The sequence below is a fragment of the Euprymna scolopes genome, chromosome 10 (assembly GCF_053919585.1).
Source record: "Euprymna scolopes isolate OS-2025 chromosome 10, ASM5391958v1, whole genome shotgun sequence".
Classification (NCBI taxonomy): Eukaryota; Metazoa; Mollusca; class Cephalopoda; order Sepiida; family Sepiolidae; genus Euprymna; species Euprymna scolopes.
In genome coordinates this window covers 145,091,007-145,108,888 of record NC_136491.1, presented here as the reverse complement: position 1 = coordinate 145,108,888, position 17,882 = coordinate 145,091,007, and the positions used below count along the sequence as shown (strand labels likewise).

General features: G+C 29.8%; 1 protein-coding gene across 50 annotated transcripts in view; it reads right to left on the bottom strand.

Moving 5' to 3' along the window:
- Positions 1-17,882, bottom strand: part of LOC145286304 (CUGBP Elav-like family member 1) — a 425,113-nt gene that overhangs the window by 58,408 nt on the left and 348,823 nt on the right. For 17 of the 50 annotated variants that reach the window (XM_080135208.1, XM_080135214.1, XM_080135207.1 and 14 more), the window contains 5 exons: positions 17,035-17,134; positions 15,642-15,713; positions 3,876-3,950; positions 2,215-2,295; positions 553-573 (listed from right to left, as the gene is read on the bottom strand). In XM_080135208.1, the coding sequence (XP_079991334.1) occupies positions 553-573; positions 2,215-2,295; positions 3,876-3,950; positions 15,642-15,713; positions 17,035-17,134 (349 nt within the window). Of the gene's footprint in view, positions 1-552; positions 574-2,214; positions 2,296-3,875; positions 3,951-11,114; positions 11,310-15,641; positions 15,714-17,034; positions 17,135-17,882 lie in introns of all 50 variants that reach the window. The other 33 variants (XM_080135175.1, XM_080135178.1, XM_080135185.1 and 30 more) reach the window with 3 other exon arrangements.

Sequence of the window (17,882 nt, the reverse complement as noted above, 5' to 3'; positions counted from 1 at the left end):
ACACAAAAATGAATTCACAACAAGGAGATAAAATAGGGTCACAGTAAAACAGAAAAACCAATTACAACAATGAAAAATGAAATCAAATGAAGGCTAAAAAAACACAAGAGCACTAATAAATGAACAACTATTAATGACAAGTATGAGTTAACATAAAAATAAATGCAGAAACAGCCCAATGGTTGGATGTATGAACAATGGTTGGATGTATGAACAATGGTTTATACCTTCTAATTTTAAAGGTCGATAAATTCTCGCTTTAAAAAAAAAAAATATGTGAACACTAATAATTCCACAATGTTAGAATGTTTATTTACACATAGAAATTCAGATGTATTAAATTTAACATTTAAAAGATGAAGATTAGAAATTTGCAATACGACGCATATTTAACTGACAATATTAAACAAAACATCAGTTTCATATTCAGTTCATTATTATTGCCGTACTAAAAACAGTGAGAATAGACAAATGGTGATTACAAAAAGACGAACCAAAAGGCAAAATACATAAAACTACAAGTATCTGTAAAGTTTGATAAACTGTACTTACGACAAAAGTTGAAGACAGGCTCTGTGATGAGAAAGAAAAAAAAAAAGGAATATGCAATAATAATCGTGATGTCTTCACATAAGTTATAAACGGGTATTGCTTTGTTGCTATATATGTGGCAACCTTATTGGTACAGGTTAATAAAGAGGTTCCAAATGAAAATTTATTTAATGATAATTTATCAGATTCAAATATAAACTCAACGAAACACTATCATAAAAACACTTTCAATCAAATTTGAAAAAAATATATTCAATTTCCTTTTTATCAAGAAATTCCATTTTTGTAGAAATTTGTTATTTAAAAAAATTTGCAAAAGTATTTTGATGATATCAAGCCAATTAAAAAAAATGTTTTTTTTCACACAACCATATCTCTAAATAACAAAACGAATGACAAGTAGAAAAGGTTTCCATTAAAATATAATTTCCAATTAACATATTTCTAATATTGTTAGATATTAAGTTTTGTTTTGCATTTCATGAAACGTTGAATATATTCTGTCAATCCATTTTCTCAGCAAAGTTTTGATATTTTTGAAGACAAGTTAATTTTGTTTTATTAACTCATCAGTACGAATGAAAAGTTTTATTTATCAGGAGTTACATCATCTTTCTTCACTAGACATCATATAGTTTAGCCAACCATCAATTATCTATTTTTATGGGGTTCTAGCTGGCCTTAAGGACATCTGTCAATTGTAACTTAGTTTCAAAGTATATTGCTGCCAAGAGAGATATGCAACAGTTGCTGCAAATATAGAGCACAGATGTCCCTGCAGTGCATTATTGCACAAAGTTTCTTCTGATAACCATACACACTGATAAGCAACAAAGATCAGAGGTGAACTGTTACTTCAATATGCAAATCTTGCATGTTCCCCTTGCATATTCTATCATGAGAATTAGACAAAATGGCCGAAACCATATTGGAATAAAAAGATATTGAAAAAGATTAAGCTGTTGACAACAGTCATCATTAATAAGTTTTAATCTAATATATAAAACTATACAAAATCTTCTGTGTATGTTGTTTTGCTTATATATAACTTAATACACAATGCACATTCATTATAATCAATATTCGATATTGAATTCAAAAATAAGGAAAACCAGAATTAAATTCAAATTTTTCTTTTTTATTCGTAAACATGATTATATTTTTTTCCTTATTTTTCTCTAAGTCCTCCACTCAGCAATTTGTTTTCACTTGGAAAATGCCAAGTAAATATACCTTGTTTTAAAAAAATAAATAAAAACAATTACCATACTAATAGAAATGAATAATGAACTCCCACCAAATAAATAGCATGAAAGAAAATGTTAAGGCCAAGATTAACAACAAAATAAAACTAGTGAGGATGGAAACAAAGTCTTTGATAAAAAAAAAAAAAAAAAATGAATGCGTCAGTTGGGGGACAAGAGTTTGGTTAAGCTGAGCCATGCTTTGTCAAAAAGCTGATGGACAATAGAAAAAGCCTGATGAGAAAGAAGGGCAAATCTGCTAGAAATGTCAACATGCATCCTTTATATACATATACATATAAGTATATAATTTGTCATACAAATACTGTAGCTAGCAATCATCCCCAAGACAGAGCTTAAAGTGTACATTTGTCAACAGTGAACTTGGTATCCATTGAATATTCAAAGCACAACTCACCTGATGCATTGGAAGCATTGGTGTTTCCTGCAAGTTGATTTAATGCTGCAAGGTTTTGCATTCCCAAAGCATTCAAAGAACCTGCAAAAAAAATATATATATCTTACACTAGTGCTTTAGTCAAGTACACAAGTCCAGAAGTCTTTTTTTTTTTTTTTTCCCCAAGTTTAAATAAAACTAGCAAAACACGTGATTATGTATTTTGTTCAACTTGTAAAAATCAATCAACATTTTTACCTCACTTGGATGTTATGGTTAAAAATAAACTTTTCCATCAAATTTTAGAAAATTATTGTTTAACTCATTTGTTATTCAGAAAAAATAAAACACACACAAAGCTAAGAAAGAATGCATTTTAACAAACTGACTCCATGGAAAAAACATGAAAATTATTTCAACCAATAATCAAACTTTTACACAACATCAAAAGTATGAAATCACAAACAAAAACAACTCATATAAGCTATGTTAGACTGCCTCAATTCTTTGAAAAGAAAGAAAATTTTTTCAGAAAGATATTTGCCACTTATGAGAACAGCATGTTATACACCAGTCTAGGTGCTTGTCATTTTTTTTTTTTTTACGCGATAAGATGCTAAGCCACTCTGAATAATATCTTCCATATCAAACATGTTTTATCACCACATTAAGAAAATGGTCCGAATGTACACTTACGCATATCAACTGCTGGGATAATACTTGCCATCTCACCTTATCCTTTACATAACATAATCCCATATTATGAATGATTAGGTGAGCTTTTTATTTTGCTGAATTGAATTTTCACAGACTCCCACTAGTTGATAGCTATTCTTGGTGATGATCACATCCCATGTAGATTATATTCATGCCAGCTGAGAATACATCCTCAACATAGTCGACAATATTTGAGTATGGGGTGGTCTTGCATCTGTCAGGCTAAGACATAGTTCTGAGTAGTCGTAAGAGGTCCACCCTCCCAGGTCATTGCCGTCCATTTTTTTAGTAGAGTAAGTTTATTGCTTACTGTCTGAGGCACCCCTACTGGAGAATGCCGACAGTGCTACCAGGCAATTTTTAAAAGCCAGAATCCTCCTCTTTTAAGTGGTGCTGGTTTGACTTTCACCACCTTCCAACCTCGTGTCACATCTTCCTGCGGCGAAAAGGAAGTAAATAACTAGGTGTTCATCTATATTTTATTTTGAAATATGATTATTAATTAAAAGGAAATGGAAGACCGATTTGCAAAAACGAGTTTCTATAAATAATAAGACTGTTCTGGTCTAATATATACAATTATGATAACTAATGCTTTTAGGTGCTGAAGATTTACTTATACCATGAGACTAGACAGTTTGTGTTGAGATATGATTTTAAAACAAATTCACAAGACAAATTGTTTTATTTCAACATTGTTAAATTGCCAATAAGAAACGATATGTTTGGAACAAGTGCTTCAAATAATTTTGAGATGCCATAGTTAATCTTGGCAATTTCTATGGAATCAGAATTATGACATTTTATATGAATGTTAAAAAGCTCAAAAATGGCATATCATAATAAAAAGGTAGAAAATAAACAGAGTTAAAATTATTTCAGCAATAATCTCATTCAAAGTATCCTCATTCGATTTCATAGAATTCAATTAGAATAGGATGTTAATATTAGAACTGATTTCTTACCTGGGTTGCTAGAAGCATTTGCCAATGCTGTCAAACTCTGAAGGTTCTGTAAATGTTGCAAATTAGTGGTTTCTCCTGAAATGATCAAAACTCACATTAAAAACATTTTAAAAAAAAAAAAAAAATTCTTTAATAAATGTAAAGTTTGTTTATCATTCACATATAAAAGATTTGAAAAATGGAAATTTTAACAATTTGAGTTGATTTGAAATTACAAAATATTACTAATATAAAAATTGCAAAAAAAAAAAAGAATTTGAAGACTTCTATCTTGACGAAATCAAAGATTAAAAATTTCATTTTATACTCATATTTGCAATTAAAATTTTCAATAGAACTTTAATCAAATCTTAATGAAACTCTACATTCAAAATTGTAAGGTTTCAAAGATTTTTTATTTTAAACAATAGTTTATAAGACATAGATGTGCTGAAAGGATGAATTTTAAATACTATTATTAAAATATTTTGTTTACAATCAATAAAGTAAAAAATTAGTACATCTAGAATATTGTAGAATATATAACTTTTGTTGCTATTGTATATACAAATGAAAGAAATGGCTCCACTTAGACTTAATATTTAATACAGACATCTCTTTTAAGATGATTCAAAGCAAATTTAAAGACACCAACAATTAGCAAAATGTTTAATTTATTTTCATACGTTTCAAAACCAATTATAAACCTTAATATGCTAATTATTTCTTAATAAAAATTAATATTCATATAATTAAGTTGATTAAAATATTAAAAAAATAAATATTGAGAAAGTATTTGGATTCTAAAATGCAGACATGTTCAAAATATTTTCACAAAATTTATTCAATATTTTAGGGAAAAAGGAAATGTTAACAGATTTGTGCACGTTGTGTTATGTGATAAGAAATTAAACATTCTGGATAGAGGCATAGGAAGAGTGGATATGCATAAAAAAAACATTCGCTTATTTAGTAACAGTGGCATCAGAAAAAAGTTGTGGCTGAAGGTAACAAGCTGGATGGTTGTTGGCACAACAATAAGAAAAACATAGATTTCATTAAGTGTAAAGAATGTCAGCAAGTGATGAAGACAAGTCTAATAAAAGAGGAGGACAGGACAGAAATTGGGAAATGACAAAAGATGAAAAGTTATCAAACTCCAAACAGAAAACTACATCACCTCAAGTTTTTAAACATAATGAGGACAGTCTTAAAAAAAAAAAAAAAAATCTCCAAAACTTCATGACAAAATTGAAGTCAAAACTAGGAAAAATTATTAAAGATGCATTTCATTTGTGCATTTAGAATCGAAAATGATATTTTTAACATGTGGATGTGAATAAATGGACAGAATATCTTACTGAGATGTGTGGACACATCTGAAACTGCTATTTCAATGACTGACCAAACAAAAAATAAATGCTCTTTCAATCAAACAAAAATATGACCGATTGGCAAAGCTTCTTATGGATGTAACACATTTAAAAAACAAAAGTTTCCTACAGAAAAATAAAGAAACTATGCCATTTAGTCTTGAAAGTTTATAAAAATAAGAATCCAGTGATAGTTTAAGCCATTGTATACTTTAAAAATTGAAAAACAGAAGCATATGCTATTTTAATGAGAATTAGTGTCTTAAAATAACTGCACCAATTTCATTGACAAAGTTTTTCTAGAAATGTATCGATTCAACTTCTAGAATTCTAAGCTAATAGTTTCAAAATGTTTTTGAGCATGTCATAGCAAGTGAGATTTACAAATATAGAAACAAAATCTGATCCTAATAGTAGCAGAATTCCAAAAAGAGTAAAAGTTTTCCTTCAAGGTGCAAAGAGTTGTTCATGAGAAAATAGAAAAAAAGAAAATCTGTCTTTAATTCAAACTTTTTTTTAATTTAAAAATTCAAACATTCCTTACCAAGATAAAATATCTTCTAACTCTTATTATAATCCTTTAAAAAATCTAAATTCCTGCTCTGTTTCATTGATCTATGGACTATGAATTAATTTTGTTCTTTTATGTGGAGAACTTTATTAAGAACATGTTTTCAAAGTTTTCTGTTGTGTTACAATATCAGATTGCATTAATAAAAACTTAACGTGAAAAGATCCACAAGAATTTTCAAAGCAGTTGGCTAGAAAATAATTTATAACCACTATAAATCGGCAAGTTCAAAAGTGAATCAAAATATTAATTTCTATCATAATGAAAACAAGTTCTTGTCTGTGTTTTGTAAAAAAGATTCAAGCATGCACAGGTGTTATTTACTTATCAATTCAGACGCCTGTCAATAGCATGTGTTTACTTCTCTCCCACTGCAAGAACTTAGACACCAGGGTCGAAAAGTAGGAATGAGAAGTCAAGGAGGTACACTCTGATCTGCAAAAAGTACCTGGGCAGCCATGTCGGCATTCCCCGCTAAAGGTGCTACAGGTGATTGATTAGTAACAAACTAACCCCTTCTCAAAAAATGAAGGCATCCCTGGAAGGGTGGACCTCCTAGAACTGCACAGGAACAGCATTACACTGCAATCAAAGGGACCAGATCATTACAGGAATGATTTAATCTTTGTTGATTTTGTGGACTGAGACCATGGAGAAACAATTGAAGAAAAAGAAAACTTAGATTTTATCATTAACAAATAATTAAGGAAAAAAGATATAAATTATTTATATTACTAAAACCGATACTATCTTGCTTGTCACTATGCACACTTCATGTGTGCAAGAATGTTTTAAATGGTAGGAGGAGACATTAATAACGTAATGGGCAAAGAAGTCTCAAAGGATTAAAACGAGTGATATATTTAAATATTTCTAAAACAGAACTTCTATTTAATTAGATTTTAAAAATATTTTTTCTATTTTTCTTATTTTCTCAGAATTTAATCTGTTAACTGCTTCCCCAACACTATGGCCTCCAATTGTCTCGAGGCCCTACTGTCTACGATTGAGATTCCTGCCTCCCCCCCCAGACATTTTCATTTGCTTTACTCACTTAAAGATTAGACGTAGAATCGACAACATTCGTGACACCTTTGAAACTTACATTAATATTTTTGATTTTCGCACAAAAAATCAAATCAGAAATAGAAAAGGTATAATGAAAGAGAAGCTCTGTTATTTTTAACGTTCGTTTAAATGAAAAAAAAAAATACTGCTTAGATACACACAATAATATATCATTTTATGTATCCATGTACAATGTTATAAGGAGATATATTATGTATACATTTTCAGTGCTCAACATGCAAGTAGAGCTAGGTAATAAGTTATGAAAATATAGCAATTAAACTCCACAAAATTTTTCACGTTCTATCCCTGTAAGGACTCATCAGGCTAAAATGTATAAGTGCTTATGCTGGATGAAACACAGAAAATTCTGTGTAGCTTAATTTCCGTATATATTTGCATAACTTACTATGTGTGTCACAGTCAAAAAAGGGTTTATGACATAATACATTCAGATCGCATAAATTTTTGCTTCTTTTAATTATTTACATCATTCAACACTTATTTGCTTTTTACTTACATTATCTATCCTTCTTCCCAGTAATTAAAACATTCATGTACAGATTATGCACTTAAAACATTCATGTATATATTGTCTGAATGATGAGAATATCTAATAATATATATATTAGAAATACCGATCCAATGGGTCAAAGGTTTTTTACTTAAATATTAAAACTAAATTCTTACAATGAGATGAAATACTATTAAACAAAGGCTTCCACATAATAGAATCAGATTTTTTATTTTATGGCACATCAACCATCAAGTATTTTGTGCCATGCAGTGGATTTATGGTAGAGAAAAAAAAATGTTTTTTTTTACCCCCATATAATGGGGGGGGGGGGGGCTCAACTTTTAAAGATGCACAACATTTTGATTGGTTACATGTTGATACGCAAAATAAGGATTAAAAAAAAAAACAAAAAAAAAACAAATAGAGCAACATGATGAGAGCAGCAACAAATCTGAAAAATCATAATTTTTAACGATCGGAAAACCATCATTTGCAATTGTGTTGGAGCAGACACAAACATGCTAACTTGGACATCGATTTGTTATGCAGGAATTTCAAAGAAAAATGTTTAGTTGAGAGTTGATGGCAAGCAATAGCAATATATGTTCAGTTAGCCAATGTATGAAGCTGAGAACTGAACCTTTTAAGGCAGCTTAAAACATACAGTGAGAGAGAAAACAAAAACAAAATTTATAATTCAATTCTTAATTTTCTTTTTTTTAAATAAATAAAACACAAAAACATGAATACAAAACAATACAAAAACAGAACAAAAACAATTGGCTATAACAGCAAGCTGTCCAAGACCTGTTCTACTTTTCATAAACTATTATAATCAGTTACATTTTTTTTCAGTATACATTAAAGTTAATAACTCCTATTCAAATATGCATCTTTAACGGTTTAGTAAACTAACAAATTAAAAAGTATAAGATTGCTAAACAAAGTTATCTCTAAATTATTTTAGTAAAATAGAATAAAAAAAACAATGCACTGACAATACAAGCAAACCAAATAAAAATATAATCACAATAAATGGGATAAAATAAAGAGATAGACAAAATGAATGCAAGATTCATGCATGTATTATAAAAATTAGAAGAAAAAAGAAGTGCAATATCTTTGCAGATTCAAGCAGTTGAAGGGGAAGAAAATTATTGTGCACATAAAAAAATCTGAGCAAAAAAAAAAAAAATTTAAGGCAAAATGCAACAATGAAAACTAAAAAGATTGAAATAAGTGGAAGCGGAAAATGGAAGAAATCGAAATATGGATGTGAGAAAGCGAGCAAGAGAGAGAAAATGGATGAAGAGCTGGAATTATCGGTGATTACATGCTTAGCTAGAAGACAGCACGGCTCTCCTTAGGGAGATGATTGGTGAAAGATGAGGTGACAGACAAGGAAAGATGGGAGAAATTTTCACTTTTGCTTTTAAGTGCCAACAACAACCAACAGTGTACTAGAACATCTTTTCTATATTAAGTTTTTTTGCTTTTTCTCACATTCAAGGAAGTTAATTATGCTATTCATGTTTAAAAGTTTTTTCTTTCCCAATTTTTTCATAAAAGTTATTTTTATTTAAAAGTATTACCAAAAGAAATACTAATTTTTAACAAAGTCTACTCATCTGAAATTCAAATTTTTTAGGTTTTTTTTTTATTTCTTTATTTTGTAAGAATAATTTGACATAGCTCTTGATGGATTACTGACTATCAAATCAGAGCAATTTCAATTCGTGTTCCTTTTTTTAATGAAAATATAATTCCATCTTAAAATTCAAGTAAACTAAAAAGCTAGCAGACATTATGGTCACTAAAGTGTATTCAAGTTGAATGAGCAACTGATCATTCAAAATAAATTGACTTCTATAGAATGTGATAATTTGTGAATGCATATGCAAGTGAAATGGACAAAAAATACATTCAACATGTACAAGAATGCAGGGTAGAAATGTTTCAATTTAAACAAAGTACTAACAATAATGAAGGCCGATGCATACTAAATTCGACGCCTCCATTCAATCTCAAGAGACAATGGATATTTCCTGTAAGGGCAGCTGCACATGTAATTGCGAGACAAGAGTTGCGCAACCCCCAACCACATCCCTCCTGAATTGGCACTGCTCAAGTGTCAAAAAGTGCTAAATGACTGGAAACAATGCGGAGATAAGCAGAGAGCACATATAGCATCAGGAATTCCCAAATGGTCACCCATTTTAGTACTAACCAGGCTCAACATTGCTTAACTTCCATGATCTCACGGGAATAGGAGTGTAAACGTGAATTATGCCGAAACTAAATAATCAATGTCATTTAATAAACTTCAACAAATCAAACATTTTAGGTATTGCTTCCTATTGAGAACTTGATTTTATAGTGAGCACATCAAAATAATTCACAACATGGTGAGATATGGTACCATATTGCTTGTTTGTATTCTTGTGGTTTCTATAATTGATTAGAATACTTGAATCAAATGTGTTTGATATGTCAGATTCTGACAGTTTAATGCTGCCTTGTTTTGATCAAATAGCAGTTCCATATTTTCTTTCCCAACATTTACTTATGTTGATATAATTTGTTGTTAGAGAAAATACTCCTAACTTTTTGATATTTTCTTTTCATCTACTGCATGATCTTAGTGTATTTAATGTGCATATGGAAGTTTATAAGAGTCATTGTTATTTGAGATGGTTCTTTTATAAGTCTATCATCCATCTGATTTCCTGTGATGGCAACATGGCTAGGAAGTCAGGACAGGCTACTATTCCACCAATGCCCATCAAACAATATTTAATGCGTGTAAAGATGATGTAAAGACTAGAAAAAGTCGAGTATGAAAAAAGAGTAGTTAGAAGGCATAGATACAACCTACCATTTGAAAGTGGATTTCTAATTAGCATAAATTTGATCCATAGTTGTTGGACACCAATTAAGGAAGATTCCCTGAACTTCAATTTCTTTTGAAGAACTTGTAGGCCTTAAATTTTAAACATGTTCCTAAAACCAAAATCATTTCATTGATTTTGACCAAAATTGAAATATGAATTCCAGAAATAAGACATATATACACATACACCTAAATAATTGTAATGAAATATAAAAGCAGTGCAAAACTCTGAAGAATTCCTTTATAAACTAGCATACATACACCTCCTGTAACAGGTATTCTATTATTGTTATGTTAGAAATGTGCGTACATTCTTATAAATCTAGAAATTCTGTTGAATAGTTTTGAATAAGCCGACTTGTTAATTCCATATTTAAGTAAAATACATGTTGGTTGCAGCAGTAGGCACTGATTTTTTTGTCAGAAATAGGTTGAGAGGTATGTGTTCATGGTGAGAAATGTTGATTAAAAGTGTTGCATGAAAAAAAGGTGTTGAGATTAGTGAAAATGACATTGAGACTCATTTACAGTGGTGATAGAAAAGTTCTAAGAATCGGTGAAATAGAAGGAAGGAAAAGAAGTTCTGTTGGACAGTTGGCTAACAATAAAAAGAATTGGTGAAGAGAAGAAAGGGAAGGGGTAGAAGAGAGAGAATATAGTAGGGGGTATGGGAGTGTCAAATGCTGGTTTGTGGATCAAACAAGTGACTGCAGTGTGATGAAGACAGCTGCATGGCATGATGAGAGAGAGAGAGCATAAACCGGGCCAAACCAAACCCAAAGCATTCCGTTGCTCATCAAGTCAATGCAAACCAGATTGTTTAAGATGAAGGTTTAAGTACCTGTCAACGATGAACCGCCCGCGCCACTATTGCTGCCCCCCAGTGATGCCATTGTAGCCGCTGCTGCCGCCGCCAAGGCTGCTGCTGCAGCAGACGGTGCAGTGGACGAAGTGGAAGAGGAGGAGGAAGGGGAGCAGGCAGAAGTGTTATTGGTTAGACTGCCAGCATTTAACCCCGCGAGGGCTGCCAACATGCCTGCAGGTTATAAGGGGACAAAAAAAGGAAAAGAAAAAAAAAAAGTGTCAGAGTGAAAAGACAACATCAACAAAAAGTAAACAAAATTTTACAATTCAACTGTGAAACGAGTAAAACAAAAATCTTCACATTCTAAGAAAATGAAGATATGTTCAATAAAAAGGTGGAAATTACGCAGCCAAATAACAATCGAGGCTTAGTGTCAGAATCATTAGAAAAGCAAATAAAATTGAGCATTGTTAGGAATGGTTGAATACAAAGCTTCTAGAATTCTAGGATTCTACTTAAACAAAATTTTAGATATCAATAAATTTTAGGTAAAAAAAAAAAAATCAACGTTGAATAATGATTTAATTATACATATAAACTCATGCCATTCAAAAAGTCATTAAAAAGTTTTATAAAAATATCAACCTATAAAACGTTTTAAAGTTCTTTCCACCATATTAGAATTAAAATTATTAGTAATAAAATTTTTTTTTTTTTTTTTTTTTTTTTTTTTTTAAACATGCACATTTTTTTTTTAATGAACTGTAAGTTTATGTTTCTGATTATTTTAGCTATTCTAATTTTATTAAAAATATTACTCTTAATTAGAAAATAATAGGATTTAAAATGGAGACCTTAGGAAAGGGCCAAAGGATGGTCAAAAAGGTGGGTGGCAACCCTATACAAAAATCTAAAGATATTCGGACCCCTCTGACTAAATATTTGACCATACACAGTGGAGATAAACTGTGTTGCATTGAATAAACGCAGTAGAAAATGAATGCGAATTCAAACGAAAAGTCATTCAGATCATGTTTATAAGAATCTCTCATCAGCTTTGGAATGTTTATAAATTTTGTCACTCAAAGATGATTTTAATTGTTTGCATTTGAACTGGCGAAGCTATGACTCCTATGTAAAAAAAAATTGCTGACAATTATAAAAAAAAAAAAAAAAAAAATGAACATGATTCGAAAACCAAACTAATTGGAATTGCAGTAGATTCAAGTTATTTAGACAAGTTTTAGATGCACACAAGTTTACAAAGTGACATCTCATTTATCTCATGCATTTTTTTTTCAAGGCTCAAGATTAATAAGCCAGAATAAGGCTAGCACACATAATCAAGAACACTAGCAAACTGATGAGAATTATAGTAAACATTTTTAAACATATCAACTCTAACTACACTAGTACAAGTGTCTTCTTAATAAGTAGAAACAACACTATGTCATAGGGTCCAATCTTTAACAGTGAACTGTTGGGTGTTTCTCTAGACACTACACACAATTCATAAAAAGAAATTCCTAATTTTGCCAACCCATTTAACATAAGATAAACACAAGGATGAACAAATAAAAACAAAACATTTGGTGGTAACATGTAAAAAAATATGTCCTCAATACAAAGGTAAACTAAAAGCATTTTCAAATTTCTAATATTGAAATCCATTCTGGTGGATTCAATTACATAATTTTATTTTGATTATTCATATATATATATATATATATATATATATGATTTATGTACAAAGAATAATGTATTTTTATGTTGTATGTGGTTTCTGTATGCAACTATTCGATATTCTATATGTGTGTGTGTAAACTTGACTAACAAAAATGAAATATCAGTTGATTATTGGAAATAATATTTTCAGTTTTATGAACAATCATAAGTTTTAGATTGGAAAATACATCAATTAAGAAATGTATTGGCATAAAAACTAAAAAAAATTATACATTGGACAAATTCTAATTAGTTGTTCATTCTATAAGATGCAATATTTGTGAGACAATGCAAGAAACAAAAACAGTTTTATTTTTGAGAGAAAGAAGAGTTCATATAAAATTGAAAAGAACACCAGAGTCTGGTTGAAGAATGTGCAACATAAAGAGTAGAAAATGATGCCAATACCAAAGAATTTGGTTTGGGCCATTTAATAACACTTGAACAGCTTTGACAGTTTTTACTTTTAACTTTTTTTTACGAAGAATTTTGAAAGTTAAATTACAATATTGAATCAAATTGTTAGAACTCATTTTGTTATAGTAATGTTTTAATCTATTTGTAAAATTAGATATCAGTAGATTAAACTATTAAAAATGACTAAGAAGAAACTGAAATGCATTCTTATGGGTTCAATTTTGGAATTAGTCACCCCATCCTAAGGAAACATTACCAGAAGTCTGATTCCTTGCAGATTATAGCATGATTATCTTCAAATCTAATGTCAACAAATACCATAATTCATCTTCATTAGTAATGGAAATTTGTTTAGGCATTCCAATCATCTCATCATATTTTTCATCATTTAACTGACAATCCATTCACGTCATCAACTTTCCTCAGGCAGCATTTTGTATTAATAAGCAGCAATTAATTTTATTGCATTTTGATATCTTATTTTAAATAACAATTCTTCGACTTGGGGTCAGAAGTTTAATGTGATATTAACCATTATCACAAGGTGATCAGAATTCCTAAGTTGGCTATAGGGAACCATCACACAAGCCTTAGTCATTGTTATCAAGAATAAGTTGGGAAGTGAAGCTTGCTGGTGTACACAATCTGGGAGACAGATTGAGCAAGTTAGGGTTTTGTGAAAAAGAATGTGCAATGGATGAAGTATGCATGTTGTTATCTGCTGTTCGAAAAACAGAACTGAGAAGGTTAATTTACAAGCATTTCTGAATATATTGAAATGTTTTTTAAAGGTTCTGAAAATTTATAGTCATTTTGTTGTAAATATGGATTGTTTTTCTTTATTGAATCAAAAATGAATGCGACATAATATTAAGATATGTCTATTTCTATTGAAAATGTTATTTCAATTTTAAATATAACAACAACCAACAAAAATTCAAATGTGACCAACTAACAGAAATATACATCGAAAATGTCTATTTTATTTGCAATTTTCATTTTCATGATTAAAATGCTTTTGAGGTAATGTTTTAACAGTTTGCGTCAAGACTAATATCAGTGGTATTTAAATAAGCATAGAGTTGTATTAAAAAAATCACACGGATAAATTATGAAAAATTTATATCTGTAATATATTTTGTGTTATCATTAAATATATCCTACTTATGCAGAATATGGATTATGCTATTTTTCTTCTTAGAGATAATTTTCAAGTTATATTCAATTTTTACAGTATCTTCTGCTCATTAAATTATTAGCTGAAAGTAAATAATAGTTAAAAAAAAAAAAAACACAAAATAAAAAAAAATACTCAATGTTAAGAATAACACTATTTCAGCACAGTCAGTATTCTGCATGAGTAATATATATATATATATATATATTTGTGTTGAGATGATTTATTTGAATCAGGATAAAATCTGACTTTTTTAGGGTATTGGAATCGGAAAAATTTGTGCATAGTTTCCAATGCCAAAAACGATTCTTTTGTCTTTTTTATTTAACAAAATCTTCCACTGCTAATAGAAATAATAAAATAATATTTATTGCTTTTAAACCACTAATAAAACTAACATCTATAGATCACTCCTCCCCCAAGTATTTTTTGTACATTTAAGAAAATATCTGCACATTAACCATGTTTTTATGGTAATCGGGAAAAATAACATCGGCCTAGTTAAATATATAGATATTTATTAAGAATCGGAATTAATAATTGTATCAGAATCGGGAATTTAGTAGGGAATCTGTAATTGTATTGGAATCATCCCATGACTAATATATTAAAAAACTAACAAGTTACAACCTATGAATAGGAAACGGCAAATGAGGATGAGCAGTAATGAGATTGTCAGTTGAATGCTGAAGACTATTATGGGATGACCGAAAACAATGGAATGAGGAGGAAAATTCCATCACTGATAATGACAAGTATTTGTTGATATTAGATTCAAAAACAGAAATGTTATAGTTTGCAGGGAAGTCCTTTGGTTATGTGTTGTATAGATGGAAATTCTTAGAAAGAAACTCTGTTCATGGAAATTCCATCTGACACTCTACATATGTAGCAAGAAAGTATAGTTCTTTGCAGCAGTGGTAGTAAACAGTTATTGTACACGTCTTACAGCAAAGAATCAGGGATGATTGAAAATATAAAATTAAAAACTATAAAGCTGAAGTAAAGTGTCTATTTAATTATTTCTCAACTGATATTTCATTTGTTTTCAGGACTGCTGAATACCATTAAGCCAGACAACAAGAGTCGACAATGACGAATTTTGCAACACAAAAAGTACACAAAAACCTATTGAATATCAAAACGTCAGTGAAGCAAGTAAAACCACTTATAAAAACAGTGTGTGCACACATATGCACACGCATTAATTAGTAATGATGAGTATAAAACAAAATAAATCTTACCTGGATTATTGCTAGTTGCAGCAGCAGCTGCTGCAGCGGTCAATAATTGTTGGATGCCCATCGTATTCAAACCTAAAAGAAAATGCATGGAATTTACAATATCGAAAAACTTGGGTGACAATGCGAAAGAGTAAATACGTTCATGTGATTTTGTGGTAGATTGTTGAGACAATATTTACATTTCACAGATTATAAGAAAAAAATGTCAACCTTATTTCATTTATTGCTAACTAGTAAGAGTATAACTGAAAAGAATGACAGTCAAGAATTAGAAATTTTTGAAATCTTAAAAAATTAATGGAGAAAAATAGGGAGGGAATAATATAAGCAATAAAGAGAATTTGCAGCATTCTTATAATCTGTTGGGTAAGCCTTTGTTATATCTACTTATGACTAAAACTCTGGATTTTGTTGTCCCAGCGCACACTTGATGAAGTCATCTCCTAAAACAATGCATATCACATGATGAAATAATGGGGATATGTGGTAAGATAGAGAGTTGGAGGAGTCTTATGACATCACAACATATTCTGCCCTCCAAAGATTTCCAAATTCATTGTGATGTCAAAATACTCTCTTTCACAGACTCCTTTCTTTCTCTCCTTTATTTTTCATTCTTTTCATATTTTATAACTCAATTTTTATTCGTCATTTGTCCTTTTCTCCAGTCATTAAAAATATTGCCTAGATAAACAAAGCTGAAAGAGAAAACTTTCCTTAAAGAATTCTTTTTGGAGAAAAAGATTATGAGGTTTGTATTTAACAAAGAGAAAATTCTGACATAAAACAAGATCTAAAAAGTAAACCTAGAATATGAGTTTATATAAATAGATATTAATTCAGAAATGCTATGGTACTGAAATCATGGACTTTGTTAGAAAGAACACGATTATAAAACCAAACACTGTGAGAGTATGCTTTTAAAAAGATTTTTTTTTTTTAATAGCATTTCAAGTCTACAATGAAAACCAGAACCAAAATATAAAAAAAAATTCCAAACATTAAATTGACATCTATCAATAGAATAACATTTGGAAATAAAACAAGAGCTTAAATAAAAAATTAAACAAAATGTCATTTACTTTCTGAATGAATTTCTATCATGGTTTATCAAGTTTTGTGCTCTATTGAAATAAAAATTAAAAAAACGTTGCTAAAGCTTATTGTTAGGAAATTCTTTAATAATTAATGAAAAAATTGCAAAGAGAAATTAAAATCCTTGGCATTAAATAAAAACTAAAAATGCTAAAGACAGTTGGATATTCTCCATATGAAGTTTATAATAAAGAGGTGGGGGAGGGGGGGCTAGCTTCTAAAATCTGGCAGCAACTACTTAAAATGTTTTTTACAGCATGGATGAGGTGGGGTTCAGATACAGAAAAAGAGAACTTACCAATGTTACCCAAATTTCCAAATGCTCCCATGTTGTTTTGACCACCGCCACCTCCTCCACCACCACCACCTCCACCACCAGCTGCTGCCTGTTGTAATAACTAAAATGAAACAATTGAAATGATAGCAGGTAATTTGGCCATCTTATTCACAATCAGATTGGAATGAAACAAAGATTTTTAAATATAAGCAAAATTTAACAAAAAAAAAAAATTACAAAAGAACACATTTTACAATCTTACTTTATCAGTAAAATCAGCTATGACTTATTTTCTAAGATCAAAAGTATGAAGGAAACTTTGTATTTATTTTTTCAGATAGTGTTTCTATTAGAACTAAAAATGTTTTACATTAAAATAACCTATGAATTATTAAGGCAGGGAGGAGGACAAACTTTGATATCATCAAACTAAGCTTTAATGTTTAATGGTTTAAATGTACAAATTTTAATACCTCAAAAGTTTTTCTTCTTTCTGTAAAAAAATTTTTTATTTTGATCAATTCTCTACTGTAGATGGAATTATTTTTATCTTTATAAAGTTAGGTATGTTTATATATTTCTATATAGCGGATCCCCTGTCAAACTAAGTGATCATTACAAATTCTGATTCACAGTTGCTAGTCAAAATCTAAGCTATTTTCAGTTAAATTTAGTTTTGGAATTTATTTGTGAAAATTTAGATAGCTCAAATTTTTATGAAATTTTAATAGTTATAAGTCCTCAATATTCTTTAAATTTTAGTTTATTTGGAGTCTTTATGGGGTAGGCGTCATAATATGGGTACAAGCTCCCACTTGAAAACTTAAATTTAACAAATTTGCACTGAATTTGACTCATAGTTATTAGAC